At 48.6% G+C, this 13,897-nt stretch overlaps 1 protein-coding gene across 6 annotated transcripts in view; it reads right to left on the bottom strand.

Annotated features, from left to right (window-relative positions):
- The window catches only part of EML1 (EMAP like 1), a 162,635-nt gene that overhangs the window by 121,400 nt on the left and 27,338 nt on the right, over positions 1–13,897 (bottom strand). The window contains exon 2 of one of the 6 annotated variants that reach the window (XM_079129485.1): positions 5,660–5,876. The exons of the other annotated variants lie outside the window; for them this stretch is intronic. Coding sequence (XP_078985611.1) covers positions 5,660–5,792 — 133 coding nt within the window. The 5' untranslated portion in view covers positions 5,793–5,876. The remainder of the gene's footprint in view (positions 1–5,659; positions 5,877–13,897) is intronic. 6 annotated transcript variants of the gene reach the window in all.

Genomic DNA, 13,897 nt, shown 5'->3' on the forward strand with positions numbered 1-13,897 from the left:
TTGAATTTCTGCTCAATTATAAACCCATCAGTCTTTTTGAAATGAATTGCTCTTGGGTCTTCCCCATTCTGTACTGAGCTAATTAATTTTTTTCTATCTAAAGACAGAATTAAAAAAAAAAAATAAAATAAAATAAAGACAGAATTTATCTTTATCCCTGTTAAATGTCATCTTATTGGTTTCCATCCATCCTTTTACAACCAAAATCTCTTAAACTCTTAAATCTGACATGTAACACATCAGCTTTGTGACAGCAGGGAATGTGCCTTTAAGGTCTCCTCATTTTGGTAATTGATGAGCACATCATCAGTGCAGGAAGGGGACAGAACCTGCAGGGAGCACTGGGGACACCTGCCTGCACCTCCGATCAGCTCTTTGCCTATCCCTGGGTCTGCTTGTCCAGCTGTTTGCCTGTCTTCCTCTGTTTGTCCAGGGGGTTTGAGAAGAATCTCTGCCACTGCTTTGAAAGCCAGTCTGGTTACACCACGAGAAGAGGAAGGTGGTTGGCTGGGCTCTGAGGAACTACCTTTCCTGCCAAGTGTCGACACGCTAGCTCTTCAAAGATCTGTTGAAATCTTTGCTCAGAACCCATATTAATATCAAACATATCAGCTGCATTTTCCAGAATCCAACTTTTTCTGTTCTTTGGGAAATGCTGACCTTTTCTCCCTTCCCAGTTTTCTGTGACTCCCATCTGGCAAAATTAAGGGTGGCTGGTGGAGCCCTGGAGAACTGCAGTCTCCTGCCATCTCTTGCCTTCTTTGGACTCCTGACAACACCTCCAGAGGGATGTTTCTCCTATCCCTCCAGTTTTAAGATTATTGTCCTCACTGGAGGAAAAGAAGCCCACAAAACCAAGTTCCAAATATGCACACTGGCTTTTGGGGTCCTTCCTGGCTCCCAGCTCATGAAACCAAGTCCCAAATCCGCACACTGGCTCTCGGGGTCCTTCCTGCTCCCATCCTAGTGCTCCTGGCTGGGGATGTGTTCTGTTCTCAGCAGTCCACTCTGCTTCTCATTTCCCTAAAACCCCTTAATTGCCTGCCCCAGGGGATTTTGCTCTTGAGATTCCTGCTGATGGAAATGTCTTTCCACTGAATCTGTGGGTGCCCTGGCCTTGCACCTGGCTGGGAGCGTTAGGTGTGGTATCAGATCCTAAAAAGCCAAGATATTCTTAGCCTGGTGAACCCAGCTCCTGGACCAACGCTGTCACTGGCTGGGATGGACCAGGACAGAGGAGAGGGTCGGCTGAGAAGCAGCACTCTGCTCAGACAGCCTTATCAAGGTCGCTCCAACTCCATTATTCTATTATAAAAATGTTGACACCCCAGAGCCACGAAAGTTGGAGATTTTCTTAGATAATTTGTTTACTGTCCGAAGAGACAGAATACTTCTTTATTATCTAAGAAGCCCTTGACCTTTTTACCCCCGTAGGCTATTCACTCAGACATTCTTAATGATGTATTTCATCAAAAGAATTTACACATGTTTCAAAGTATCTGAAGTGAAGTGGAAGATCAAAAGCAATAGTTGTTGGTTTCCTCTTCTTAGAAACATCATTGCATTCATAAAACTCGCCATCACTGTCTCTATTGTAAGTGCCACAGAACATTGTATGTTAATCTTTGCCTGTAGCCTTTCCACCGAATAATGTCAATTTCAGGACATTTGGTGATTTGCTCTATTGTGAAGTTTCGTGGTAGTTCTTGGCATACCACAGGCTAACCACAGAGTAAATAAGCTAATGTTAGAGCCACTGCTCATCCTGCGGTGCCTGGGACAGCTGGGCTCCTGCCTGTGTCCTGGCTGGTGGCTAATGTCTCCCTTTGACTCGCTGAAGTATTCTGGTGGGGATGATAAATTATATGGTCATCCTAGCTGATATGGAAAGGTTCAGCATCCATCCACGCTGTGCGTTGCAGCAGATTATTTTAGATTCACACAGGGTTATTAAAAAACATCAGAAGCTGCCTCACAGCATCAAAGTGGCAAGAAATAAAGTTGCCAGTCATCTAGATTTTTATCACAGAAGTCAAGAAAAAAAGTCCCACGTCTGAGATTTGCCTGGGGCCTGCTCACCACGTGGCACCTGGCTTGCTCATCCCACACAGGAGCTGCCAAGAGAGTGATGTGGGAACGGAGAGATGGGAGGAGTCCCCAGGAAAGGGGGCGGGACAGCACCAGTGTGTCCTGGCAGCCAGGAAGACCAGAGAGCAGCGGTGGACGCTATTCCAAGAAAGGCAATTGCATACCAAAAGGAAAGATGACGTTCGGAAGCGGCGGTGGCTTCACGCAAGAGGACGGGTGAGGCGTGGCGTGGGAAACCAGGGAAGGGAACGGCCACCCCCCCTTTTAGTCTTAAGCCTTGTGGAACTATTTGATTTTTTAAAATAAGCACAGTGTGTGACATGGCAAATTTTAAACTCACTTTAAAGTCACTCGTGCGTTTTAATCTAACTTCTCAAGCTTCTGTTTGTTTATTTGCTCTTATTTGTGAGTTCGGTCAGTCGTCGGCGCTGCAGACATCTGCGGAGCCATCTTCTGAGGCCGGCAACTGTGCCAGTCCAAGTCTCAACTCCAGCCCAAGAGGGACCTGTCCTTTGAGTAAGAAAATCTTGGGTGGTGAAAGATCTACGTACCTTTTTACTTTGCTTTGCGTTGCAGTTGGGTTTCCCCCAAACTAAAAATCCTATGTAAATCAATTGAGTTCGGGATAATGTGTGGCTAAGGCTCACGATTTTAAGGTAAATCTTCCAGGAAAAAGTGCATTCCTGCACAATAGTATGATGCATAAAGTCCTGTTTTCATATATTGTCCACTCTGCTGAGAAATAGAGGTGGCAGCTGAAAGGTAGCTGGGGAGCACGTTTCCAGGCAAGCTCTCACCCTGTGAGAACAGGGGAGTTCACTAGGACCCTCTTACTCACGACAACAAATTAGAATTCATTTTCATGCCATATACTGAGATGAGGTCGTTAGATACATTACTATGTGCCCTCGTAGTGATGTCACTCAGTGATTTAAAACCAACTCCACCCAATAAACACAACAGCAAAAGGCATGTCTCTATGTCCTGGGGGTTCAACACAATTTCACAGGTGTTCACTTTTCCTTCACTTATAACGGGTAAAATTGCTTCCTTCCTGCATCGTCTCTAAGAGCACTGGCATTAGAGAGGGAGGCTCTTTTGTAGATTCATCTCTGGTTATCCATGGGGCATTGGCTCCGGATCTTGCTAATTCTAAAATCCAAGTGTGCACAAGTACCTCGTATAGAATGCAGAGTTATTTGCACAATCCTGTGCACATCCTCCTGTGTAGAGTGTGTGTGTGTGTGTGTGTGTGTGTGTGTGTGTGTGTGTGTGTGTTTGGGTGGTAGCAGTTACTGTAAGTGAAACCCTGGGCCTCACACCTGCTCAGCAAGGGCTTTTCCACTGACCACACCACCAGCCCTGTCCAGCCCTATCCTTTAGATTACTTACACTACCTCCTAAAATACAAATCCTATGTAAATAACTGTTAGGTGTATTGTTTGGGGAATCGGGACAAGAGAAAACATCTGTATAGCTTCAGTAGACACAGTTTTTTCCAGATATTTCCAATCTGTGGGTGTCAGAATCTGTGGCTGTGGAACCACAGATACAGGGACCAGCTCTCGTATGAGGAGCTGTGCTACCTGCTCTGATTTTATTTTTGCTTCTGGGACATTTTATGGCACTGTTTGAGAGCAGACGGAAAATCATCTCAAAGAGAGCTGAAGTTTAGAAAAACCATCTGTTTTCCTTGGAAGAGTATAAACATACACCGTGCCACGAAATCGTGCTGTGGAAGGCTCTTCCTCCCAAATGTTACTTTTTGAGCCACGATTATTAACACGCCTATAATGTCCTGGACGAATCTACAAAAGGTTTCATTCAGCGTCTTTGTTTCTCTCCCCAGGCTGCCATTCCATAGGAAGAGGTTAATAATGGCACGCCTGCTTCTGGCATGCCATTCCTAGTATCATATTGTAGTTACACTAAGTGACTACGTACCCCAGCCATGACAGCGCATCCCGCACACAGTGGCCGGCTGAGCTGCCAGCGTGAGGCTATAATCCACCCACTCCCAGCTCAGGTCCTCAGGGGCTCCCTCAATCCCCGCAGCCCACCACGTGAAGAAGAAGCCCGGTCTGTGAGCCCACACTGACAGGGCCAGGCCAACCTTGCTGGCATGGGAACGACCTTTTCCACTGTGCCTCAGTCTACCTGCCTGGGAAATGGACCACCCCCTCTTCCCACCTCACACCTGTTCCTTCTCATTGCTCCACATTTTCCCTCTTCACCATCTCTCAAGGTTTATCTTGAATGCCATCTACCCTCGGAGCCTTCCTCCCAGAGGTAGCCCTGCCTCCTGGGAACTCTTCACACCCAGGACCTGTCCAGGTGTGTGATGGTTCTCATGACCTTGCCTGGCTTACCCACTGGTGCTGCACTCCCGAAGAACAGAGACTGGACCATTCGTGGATGCTTGGTAATGAGCAACAGGTCAGGCCTGATGCCCCATCCCAGTATTGTACCTAGGGCAGGGCTCCTGTCACCGTCCAGGAAGGCTGTGACACTGCCTGCCTGTCACGGCCAGTGCACCCGCAAGCTGCACTCCTGGTTACGTGTTGGTGCTCAAGTGCATGGCGGAATGAAACGAGGAACAACTCTTTTTCTTTCTGTATTTTTTTTAAACAGAAAAGCTCTTTATGATAACTGGACTAGTTTCCATTTTAAGCTAATTAGTAAATTGAATTTTGGGCTCTTTAACTGGCTGGGGTAAATTTAGCTCATCTTTTCCCTTAAAGTCAAGCTGTCAGAGGGATTTGCAAGATTTGCAATTAAAATCTTAACTTTCTTATTCAAGAGCATGCTGCCAAGACACCCCTCCTCCTTCCCTTCATCTCTTAAGCTTCTTTCCTACCTGGGGCTTCAAGCGCATGCAGCAGGTTTGCTCCTTACCCTTGGGGCTGCGGGGTACCACAAGCATAGCTGACATCCCTGTTGCCCTCACAGGCAGGCAGGGCATGTGCCCATGGCTGCAAACCACCCATCAGTCATGTATTTGGACACTTGTCCTACACCAGGCCCCAGGAGTTATTTAAAATGTGCACAATCTGCTCGTCCAGGGCTGCGGCTGGAGGTGCCCTGGAGTGCCAGGCATGCACCCATTAGCTGCTGCATGTGCGGAGGTCTGAAGGATCCCAGAAGAGGAGATGAGGTGGACAGTATCACAAAAACCCAGAGCGTTACACAGCTGCCTTGACCATTGGTGTGTGCCTACTGAGTCTGGGCTTTGCCTACCCAAAAGGAAGGCAAAGAGTCTTGGGGAAGAGTGTGGACAGGGGTTAGTGCTGAGGTCCCAGGCTGCCATCTGTGCCACCAGGCATTCTGGAAACCAGAGGAAGAAGCCCTGCTGGAGCCCCACCTTCTCAGTTCCAACTCCAAGCCCTCTGCGCTTAGCCAGGGCCTCTTGGCTGCCCCTCTCCCATGCCGTCTCCCCGAGAGCCCTGCCAGGGGGTCTTCTCAGACCTAGACTCTTCCTGCCCACCCCAAGTATGGTTGTGGGGCTCCCCATGGCTGGTACCCCAGCCTCCCAGGAAGTCGGACCGAGGGTGAGATGAGGGAAGATGCTTACCCAGCCTTCCAGAAGCAGAAGAAAGACACCAAGCCAGGTTCTCCGGTGTGAGCCGCTGTTGCCCCTCCTCCAAGGGGAGCCCGGGAGGCGGTTTAGGAGCAGAATGCCTGCGTCCGGTTGCCTCTGTGGCCATTAAGCAAGATGGGTTGGTGGTTTCCCAGAAGCGAGCAGACGTCCATTATGCAGGCTCTAAAGGGCCCCTGGGGCTCCCGGGTTGCTGGGGGAGCGGGGTGTGGTCTGCGAGGGGAGAAGCACCAGCTCGCCAGGCTGCCTCCGCTCCCCATCCAGGCTCCTGCTCTCTGCCACAAGACCCTGCGTATCTGGGTAATAGCAAGTAGGGCAGCCGGGGCTGCCTCAGGGGGACGACGACAGTCAGTGCGGCACACTCGGCACACTTGGTGGCCTGGGAATTCTACCCAGCAGAGAGGGGCTCTGGGAGCCAGGCTGCATCTCTGGAGTCAGATGGATTTTCAGTGGAGAATTACCCAGGGAAAACAGGAAACCTCTTTCCTCCCAATGCTCAGTCCTGGGTAATGACTGCCCCTCTCTGGGCCCGACACGGATGGATTCTGGGAGCTCCTGTGGCCCTGGCTGGATGGGAGACTCCCAAATGCTGCCCAAGGAACCCTGAAGAAAAGGTGGCCTGAGTTTGTCATGAAAGCAAATGTGTTTCACTTCGGGACTTTGATTTATTCTGAGATAGTTCATATGACATTTGGGGTGATAAAACAGCCTACCTTGTGTGAAGTGACAGCCACAGTGGGTGGTCAACCTTATTAAATGTCTTTATCTAGCAAAATCAAAAGTTGGCGGCCTTGTGTTGCCGCTCCAAGGCGTCCGCGAGGTGCGAAGGTCTAAATCGTGGGCTAGCTTGAGGACTGCACCTGAGGGACTGCGGGCCTGGTCACTGTGGGCCCAGAGGAACGGAGGAGGGGACACCATTGCACACCCATCTGTAGGGGTCGCCTGTGACCGCTCTGCACCCTGTGTGTTCAGCACACGGAGCCTCTGGGCGGGAGGGGAGACCTCCTGCCCACGAGAGAGCACCTCGGGCCAAACTGCAGGCTGTGACCCTCTAAGGGGCCATAAAATCAGTGTGGCAGAGACTAAGGCCAGCATCTCGAAAGTGCAGTGCTGTGGAAGAGAGCGAAACATATCAGCTACACCACTGGGAGGGTAAGCACGGGCTCTGATTTTGCTCCACGTCTGGTAGGGAGAGTAAGGTCCTAAGCACCCCTGCAGATAGCACGAACTCCGCTCAACAAACCCGATGGGGCTGGGCTGGGGCTCAGTGGCAGGGCGCTCGCCTAGCATGTGCGAGGCACTATGTTTGATTCTTAGCACCACATATAAATGAAGAAAGTAAAGGTCCGTCGATGACTAAGTAGTAAGTATTTAAAAATAAAACCACCGAGGGACCTGTGGCCTTGACAGAAGGAGGTTTTGGAGCAGCATTAAAACCTAGAAGGATCATTCCCCCCAGGGTGGATTTCGGCGGGAAGGGTGCGGTGTGTGACTTTGCCCTGAGGGTGGCCACACTGTAGTGGTAGCCCAGTGTAACTAAGCTCCAGCAGAAGGCCTGTTGTCCCTCGATGCAGAGGAACCAGGAGAGGAGGCTAGAACAAGAAAGGAAAGACAGGAGAGAAAGAGCCGGCATGGACGTGAACTCTGTCCGCTTCTGTCTGAACCCCAAACCGCACATGTTCTGGGGATATCAAAAGCAGTCTGAACCCCAGTCCATGAGTGTGACTACATTTGCCTCTGACTAAGCTAACTGCCCGATGAAACTAAAACAGCAACTCTTCAAAACAGAATCACAAAACCCAGAGTCTGCACCACAGAACACTCACAAACCCAGATATAATCCCCAAAATGTATGTAGTACGCGTATGTGTGTATGCATGTGTATGCATGTGTATGCATGTATGTTCATGTATATGCGTGTACATATATATATACAAATATACACACATACATTTATACAATGTCTATGTATATATATATGTATAAGTGTCAGAGATGGGAAAAAGCAACTCATTCTCAAGAAAAATGTCAGTCAACACATATCGATCCTATGATGATCCACACATTGGAATTATTAGGCAAGAACTTTAAAGCAGCTATTATAACAATATTGAGTGAAATAAAGAAACTATGATCTAATAAATATAAAGAGAAGACATATCTGTCAAGAAGCATAAAACATATAAACAAACCACTTGTCAGTGTTATTCTTAGTAGCCCAGAAGTGGACGCTGACTGATGTCAGTCTACCAACTGCTGCATAGGGGAAAAAATGTGGTTGTCGACACAATAGAATATTATTCAGTCATAAAAAGGAATGAAGTACTAATAGAGGCTGTGACCTGGGTGAACCTGAGATCTCGTGTTGAAGAAAGAAGGCAGGCTTGGAGGCCCTCACGTTGTAGGCCTCCATTCCCAGGAGATGCGCAGCGTAAGGCTATAGAGACGTGAAGTTGATTAATGGTTACCAGGGACCGGCCGGCGGTCGCTAATGGGCATGTGGTTTCTTTTGGGGGTAATGAAAGGTTTTGTTGCACATCTCTGTGAACATACAAAAAATCACTGATTTGTGGACTTAAAAATAAAAATGAATCATGAAAACTTCAGAACTGAAGAATATCTGAGACAAGAAAAATCACTGGTTGGACTCAGTATCAGAATAGAGATGACAGAGGGAAAAAATCCATAGACTTGAGAGGTGAACAGAAACTTTCTAATCTGAAGAAGAGAGAGAGAGAAACAAATAAAACTATAGCAGGGACATACGGACAGTCCCGTAGTACCAGAAGCAGAGGAGAAGACAGGGCGCGACAAGTATCTGAAGAAATAACAGCCACAAATGTCCCACATTTAGAGAGAAACAAATTACAGTTTCAAGACTCTCAGGAAGGGCTGGGGTTAAGGCTCAGTGGTAGTGTGCTTGCCTAGCATGTGTGAGGCCCTGGGTTTGATCCTCAGCACTACATAATATAAAATAAAGGTATTGTGTCTACCTACAACTAAAAATATATATAAATAAAAAAGATTTTTTTAACATCTCAGGAAAATCTGAACAGAATAATGAATAAAACTGTATTTAGGGACCGGGGGTGTGGCCCAGTGGTAGAACCACATAAAGAGTGTGGTAGAGGAACGTGTGAGGCACTGGGTTCAATTCACAGCACCACATATAAATAAATGAATAAAATAAAGATCTGTCAACAACTAAAATATATTTTTAAAAACACTGTATTTAAGGCACATGATAGTCAAGTTGATAGAAACAAAGTAAAGAATAAAGCCTTAAAAGCAGACCACAAGACAGACCATGCACTGGGGCTATGCAGGGAGTGGCTGTGGATATGGAGGCCAGAGTGTAAGGGCAGTTTAAAGTTCTGGAAAAAATGTCACTGACAAATGAGAATTCGTATACACGACACCTGTCCTAAGAAGGGGGGTGGATGTTGGGTGCAATGGCACATGTGTGTCATCCCAGTGACTCAGGAGGCTGTTGCAGGAGGATGGCCAGTTAGAGGCTAGCCTTGGCAACCTGGCAAAACACTGTCAAAATGAAAAGGGCTGGGGAGGCGGCTCAGTGGTAGAGCATGCCTGGTTCCAATCTTAGTCTCACACACACACACACACACACACACACAGAGGATGGTGGGAGTTTGGATAAATGAACCTATATAAAATGATGCAATATCATGTGGGCAGTGAAAAGTTAAGGTGTATACGATGATCTCTAAAAATACTAAAGAGAACAGCTAAAAAGTCAATAGATATAAGTTAAAATACTAAAACTATTAAGACAATTAAAAAACTGGAAAGGCGAATAGAGAAATTTTAAAAAGTATGGAGGTTTTTTTAGTTAACTTTTCATTACTATAAAAAATACACCTGAAATAAAAAACTTAGTAAGGGAAAAAGGCTTATTTTGAGTTGTGATTTTAGGTTTTGGCTCATGGTCGCTTGGCCCTGTGGTTCTGGGCCTGTGGCAGTACAGTGCATCATGATGGGAGCACACGGTAGAAGAGAACTGCTCACCTCATGGGGACAGAGCAGGGCAGCAAGGAAAGAGATGGAGGGGCGGGGATCCCAACATCCCTTTCCTCCAACTAGACCCTCCCCCAAAGATTCCACCACCTCCCAATAGCATCCAGGCTAGCAACAAAGACTTTAACACATGCACCTTTAGGGGACAATTATCTAAGCCATAGCAGGAATAAATGCAAAATAAATAATAAAATGACATAATTATATCCAATCAAATCAATAATTACATTAAACATTAATGGACTAAATAATGAGAAGGCAGAGATTACCAGAATGGAATCTCTGTCTATAAGAGACTCATTTTAAAAATAAAGATACATAGAGGTTGAAGGTAAATGGACAGAAAATTATATATTATGAACACAGGACGTATGACAGGGCTGGAGTGGCACTATTAAGATTTAACAGACTTTAAGACAAAGAGTACTACCAGAGATAAAAAGAAACACATCATGATGATTAAAGGACGATATAGCAATAATAAATGTGTATGTGCCTAATAACAGAATCTCAAAATCACAAAGCAAAAATGACAACTTTAAAAGGGAGCAATAGGCAATTCCATATCACACTAGTTTTTAACACCCTCTTGTCAGCAATTTGTAGAATACTAAAATAATAACAATAAAAATTAGCAATGATGTAGATGATCATTCCCTCAATCCCTTCATCTGTTACTTATACCAACAGGTTATGATGTAAAATGTATTTCTTTCTGTGACTTGTGGTTTTATAAGTTTGAGAACAAGTTTATTAGGGTAGCAAACACAGAGGGCAGAGCCACAGATCCTGCAAAACTCAGCATCCAGAGGGCAAGGCAGATACAGATCATTTTGATACCAATGGAGACTGCTATAAGGAAGAGCAGGAGAGGGAAGACAGGGATGCTCTTCCTAGGCACAAAGCCTTGCACTCAGCTTGTTATGTAATTAAATAATTCTTGTTCCTTGGCCATAATCCCTGCTTTGTAAATGGAGAAAAGGAGGCCCGAGATGTTAAACAGAACAAAACAAAACAAAACTGTGGTAGAGCTATGAACTGAATGTTCATGCCCCTTCAAAATCCGTGTGCGGAAATTCTAACCCCAGCAAGATGACAGGAGGGGATGAAGCCTTTGGGAGGTGACAGGTGTGAGAGCTTGCTTTCTCTCTCTTTGCTTACCACAATGTGAGGACACAAGACAGCTGTCTGCAAACCAAAAGCGAGCTCTCAGTGAACACTGGCTCTGCCAGCACCCGATCCTGGACTTCTGGCCCCAGAATTGTGATGAGTAACCATGGTTGAAGTCCCCGGTCTACGGCATTCTTATGGCAGCCTGCACTGAGGAGGACTGCTAGGAAGTGTGGGAACTGGAATTTGAACACAGCTCTGACTCTAGAAAACCACTGTAGGCAGACGGAGGAGGGAATCCCTCTTCCAGGAAGGAGAATGAACAACCAAGTGTAGACGTCACCGGAACTGGGAGAAGGGCAAAAGGAGACAAGGTGAAGTGGCCCCGTGACACAGGACAGGAGGCCTGCACTTGGAGGAGGCATTAGGGACTGGTGGGAAACACAGCTGGAGGGCCAAGGCCCTGCTCCCAGGCGGAGGGAGGAGGGGGAGAAAGAAGGCCTGGGGTGCTCACGTCGCCAGTGCCAGCGCCAGCGTGGGAGGTGCGGCCTCAGAGGAATCTCCTGCACACGTAGGACCTGAGCGTCCCCAGCATAACATCGTGAGGAACCCTGAGCACCAGAAGTCAGTAGGTCCGCTTGGCCCACCCTGTGCTGTTCTCATCTCTGCCTCTGCCCAAGATCCGCTTCTCCAAGGCAGCTCTGTCACCTCCACAATCCTTCATCCCCCTCCCCGACACATCCTCAGCCCCGCTCAGAAAGCCACTCTGCAAAACACTCTGAGATGCTACGGTAGTGCGCAGAGTGAATTCCTCTGTCCTCTGGGTCACGTCTGAGAACCACGTACCCTTCCAATGATTCCACTCCACATGCGGCACTGGTGATGACCATGCTTCCGCCCTCAAAGGTAGCGAGGGCGAACCTAGCATCCAGTGCTGGATCCAATGTCGGCTGCTCTCATCCGCCACCCTGCACAAAGCTACTGGGAAGTCAGAGGTGCATCTTCAAGTCAGGGTGACTCAGTTCCCCCATGTACCCCATCGCCCCTAACCGGGTGCAGAATGGGCTTGCCAAGCATTTGCTGGATCAGATTTGAATTCAAGCACTTCTTGGGGTCTGTGCTGAGTAGACTCACGTGCTGGGAGAAGGGGAGGGTTCAGAATAGGCATACAGCCAAGTTCCTGTCCCCTAGGTCACAGACATGGGTGTGAGTGAGGGGCCCGGGGAGGCCACAGGAAAGCCACTGACAGCAACGCATTGGCCCGGAACAGGGCCTTGCATTTGGGTTTTTTGTTGTGGTGGTGGTTTGTTTTAGATAAGGTTTTACAGCTTGCGGTTCTCGACTGGTTCCCCAGGGAATCCTGGTTCCCATCCTCTGCACCATTTTACTGAAAAAGGAGCTGGGGCTCTGAGGGGAGGACTGGAAAGTGCGAGAACCAGGGCCAGCTTGCCGGCTGCTGTCCCCCAGCCCATGGTTCCTCTTGGCTCTAGCGAGACCTGCTCAGGGAGCCCCAGGTCTCTCTCCTCCTTAAAATACAAGCGTGCAGTCCACTTTCAGTGAAATCAGAAGTAAACCCTGAAGTTCCTCACCAGGCCTTCTTCTCACAGTCGCCATGGAGATGGGGAAATATTATGCAGTGGGGGAATTATGGGAATATGAATCAGCAGAAGCAGCAAGAGGACCTTTGGAAAGCTGTGACTCCCAGTGGAGGCGCTGCTTTTTCAAAGTAAACTCCCCCGAATGATGGATTGCACTTTGTTTCCTGTGGACACCGTGGCATCCTTGCTCCATTAGAGAATGGCCCTTTCTCTCCGTGCAAGCATTCTTACAAGAAAAGCTCTGGCCATTTATTAGTGTGATTGCTGCTTGGCTACAGGGGGCTGTGGAAATCTGCTGGCTTCATTAAATTTTAAACATTTTTCCTTGCCAAGGGAAACAAATTATTGATGTTGATTTGGGCAGACGTTTAACGTTGTCCAATAGAATTTCAAGGATGAAGAGTTCAAACCTGCTTTTTAGGTCTAGACTCGTGGAGCTGTTCCTTTGATATTAAATAATTCTAGAAGGGCCCGGCGGCCTGTGCTGCTGCGGCTGAGCCCGCCTAACATGGGGAGTTGGTCTATGCAACGTGTGGTAGGAACTACCCATCCACTCCCTGAAACAGGATCAAAAATAAGCTTAGCCTGTGATCCAGCAGCGTGGCTTTTAGGAACATAACAAAGAGAGTTGAAGGCAGGGAAATGGACGGAGAGGTGCTTACCCGTGTCCAGAGTGGCCAAAAGTGTCCGTGGATGGACGTGGATACACAAAACCTCGCATGTACACACACGGAATATTATTCTGCTCTAAAAGGGAAGAAAATTCTGACACATGCTACAACACGGAGGAGCCCTGAGAGCAACGCGGGCTGAGAAGCGCCAGGCAGAGAGGAGGAAGGTGGTATTGTTCCCACTCCATGATACCTGGAGGAGTCAGGGTCTCAAGACGAAAGCAGGGGCGGGAGCAGGGCTGGGCTGGGCGCTCGGGAAGCAGCGGGACAGTTTCCATGGCAGGGAGCTGGGGGAGGGGCGGCGGTGGCGACTGCAGATCCGGGTTTCCTTGACGCCCCTGAAGCGGCTGAGAGTGTACTTTACACTCCGACAGAGGAACGGGCCGAGGAGCCGCGCAACAGAGGTTGGGGGTCCCCACACCCTGCGCGGACGCGCTGCTGGCCACCACGCCAAGGGCCCCGGACGCACTGCGCCTGAAGGTCACATGCACGTGGCTCCCGCCGACCGGGCTGTGCTATGGGTGGTGGCCTGCGCTTCCTTACGTGTGACCGCAGCGGCACCCTCAGGTGTGCCCTCAGGAAGCCTGCCTGACCCTCTGGCCTTATCGGCTCACCAGACCCTGTGAGCCCTACACTGGAGGCCATGGAGGCGCCACACGTGACCTTGGCCCTCAGAGCCTGCGGCTTGTCGGAGCGCCGGTCAGTGGCAGCGAGACGGCACCTGCCCAGGAGATTCGGAGGCGCCCGTCTCCATGTGGATCCCGGGCAGCCGACTCGGCCTCTGGTTCTTTTGCCCCCAA

Source organism: Sciurus vulgaris, assembly GCF_902686455.1.
Source record: "Sciurus vulgaris genome assembly, chromosome: 2".
NCBI classification, from domain to species: Eukaryota; Metazoa; Chordata; class Mammalia; order Rodentia; family Sciuridae; genus Sciurus; species Sciurus vulgaris.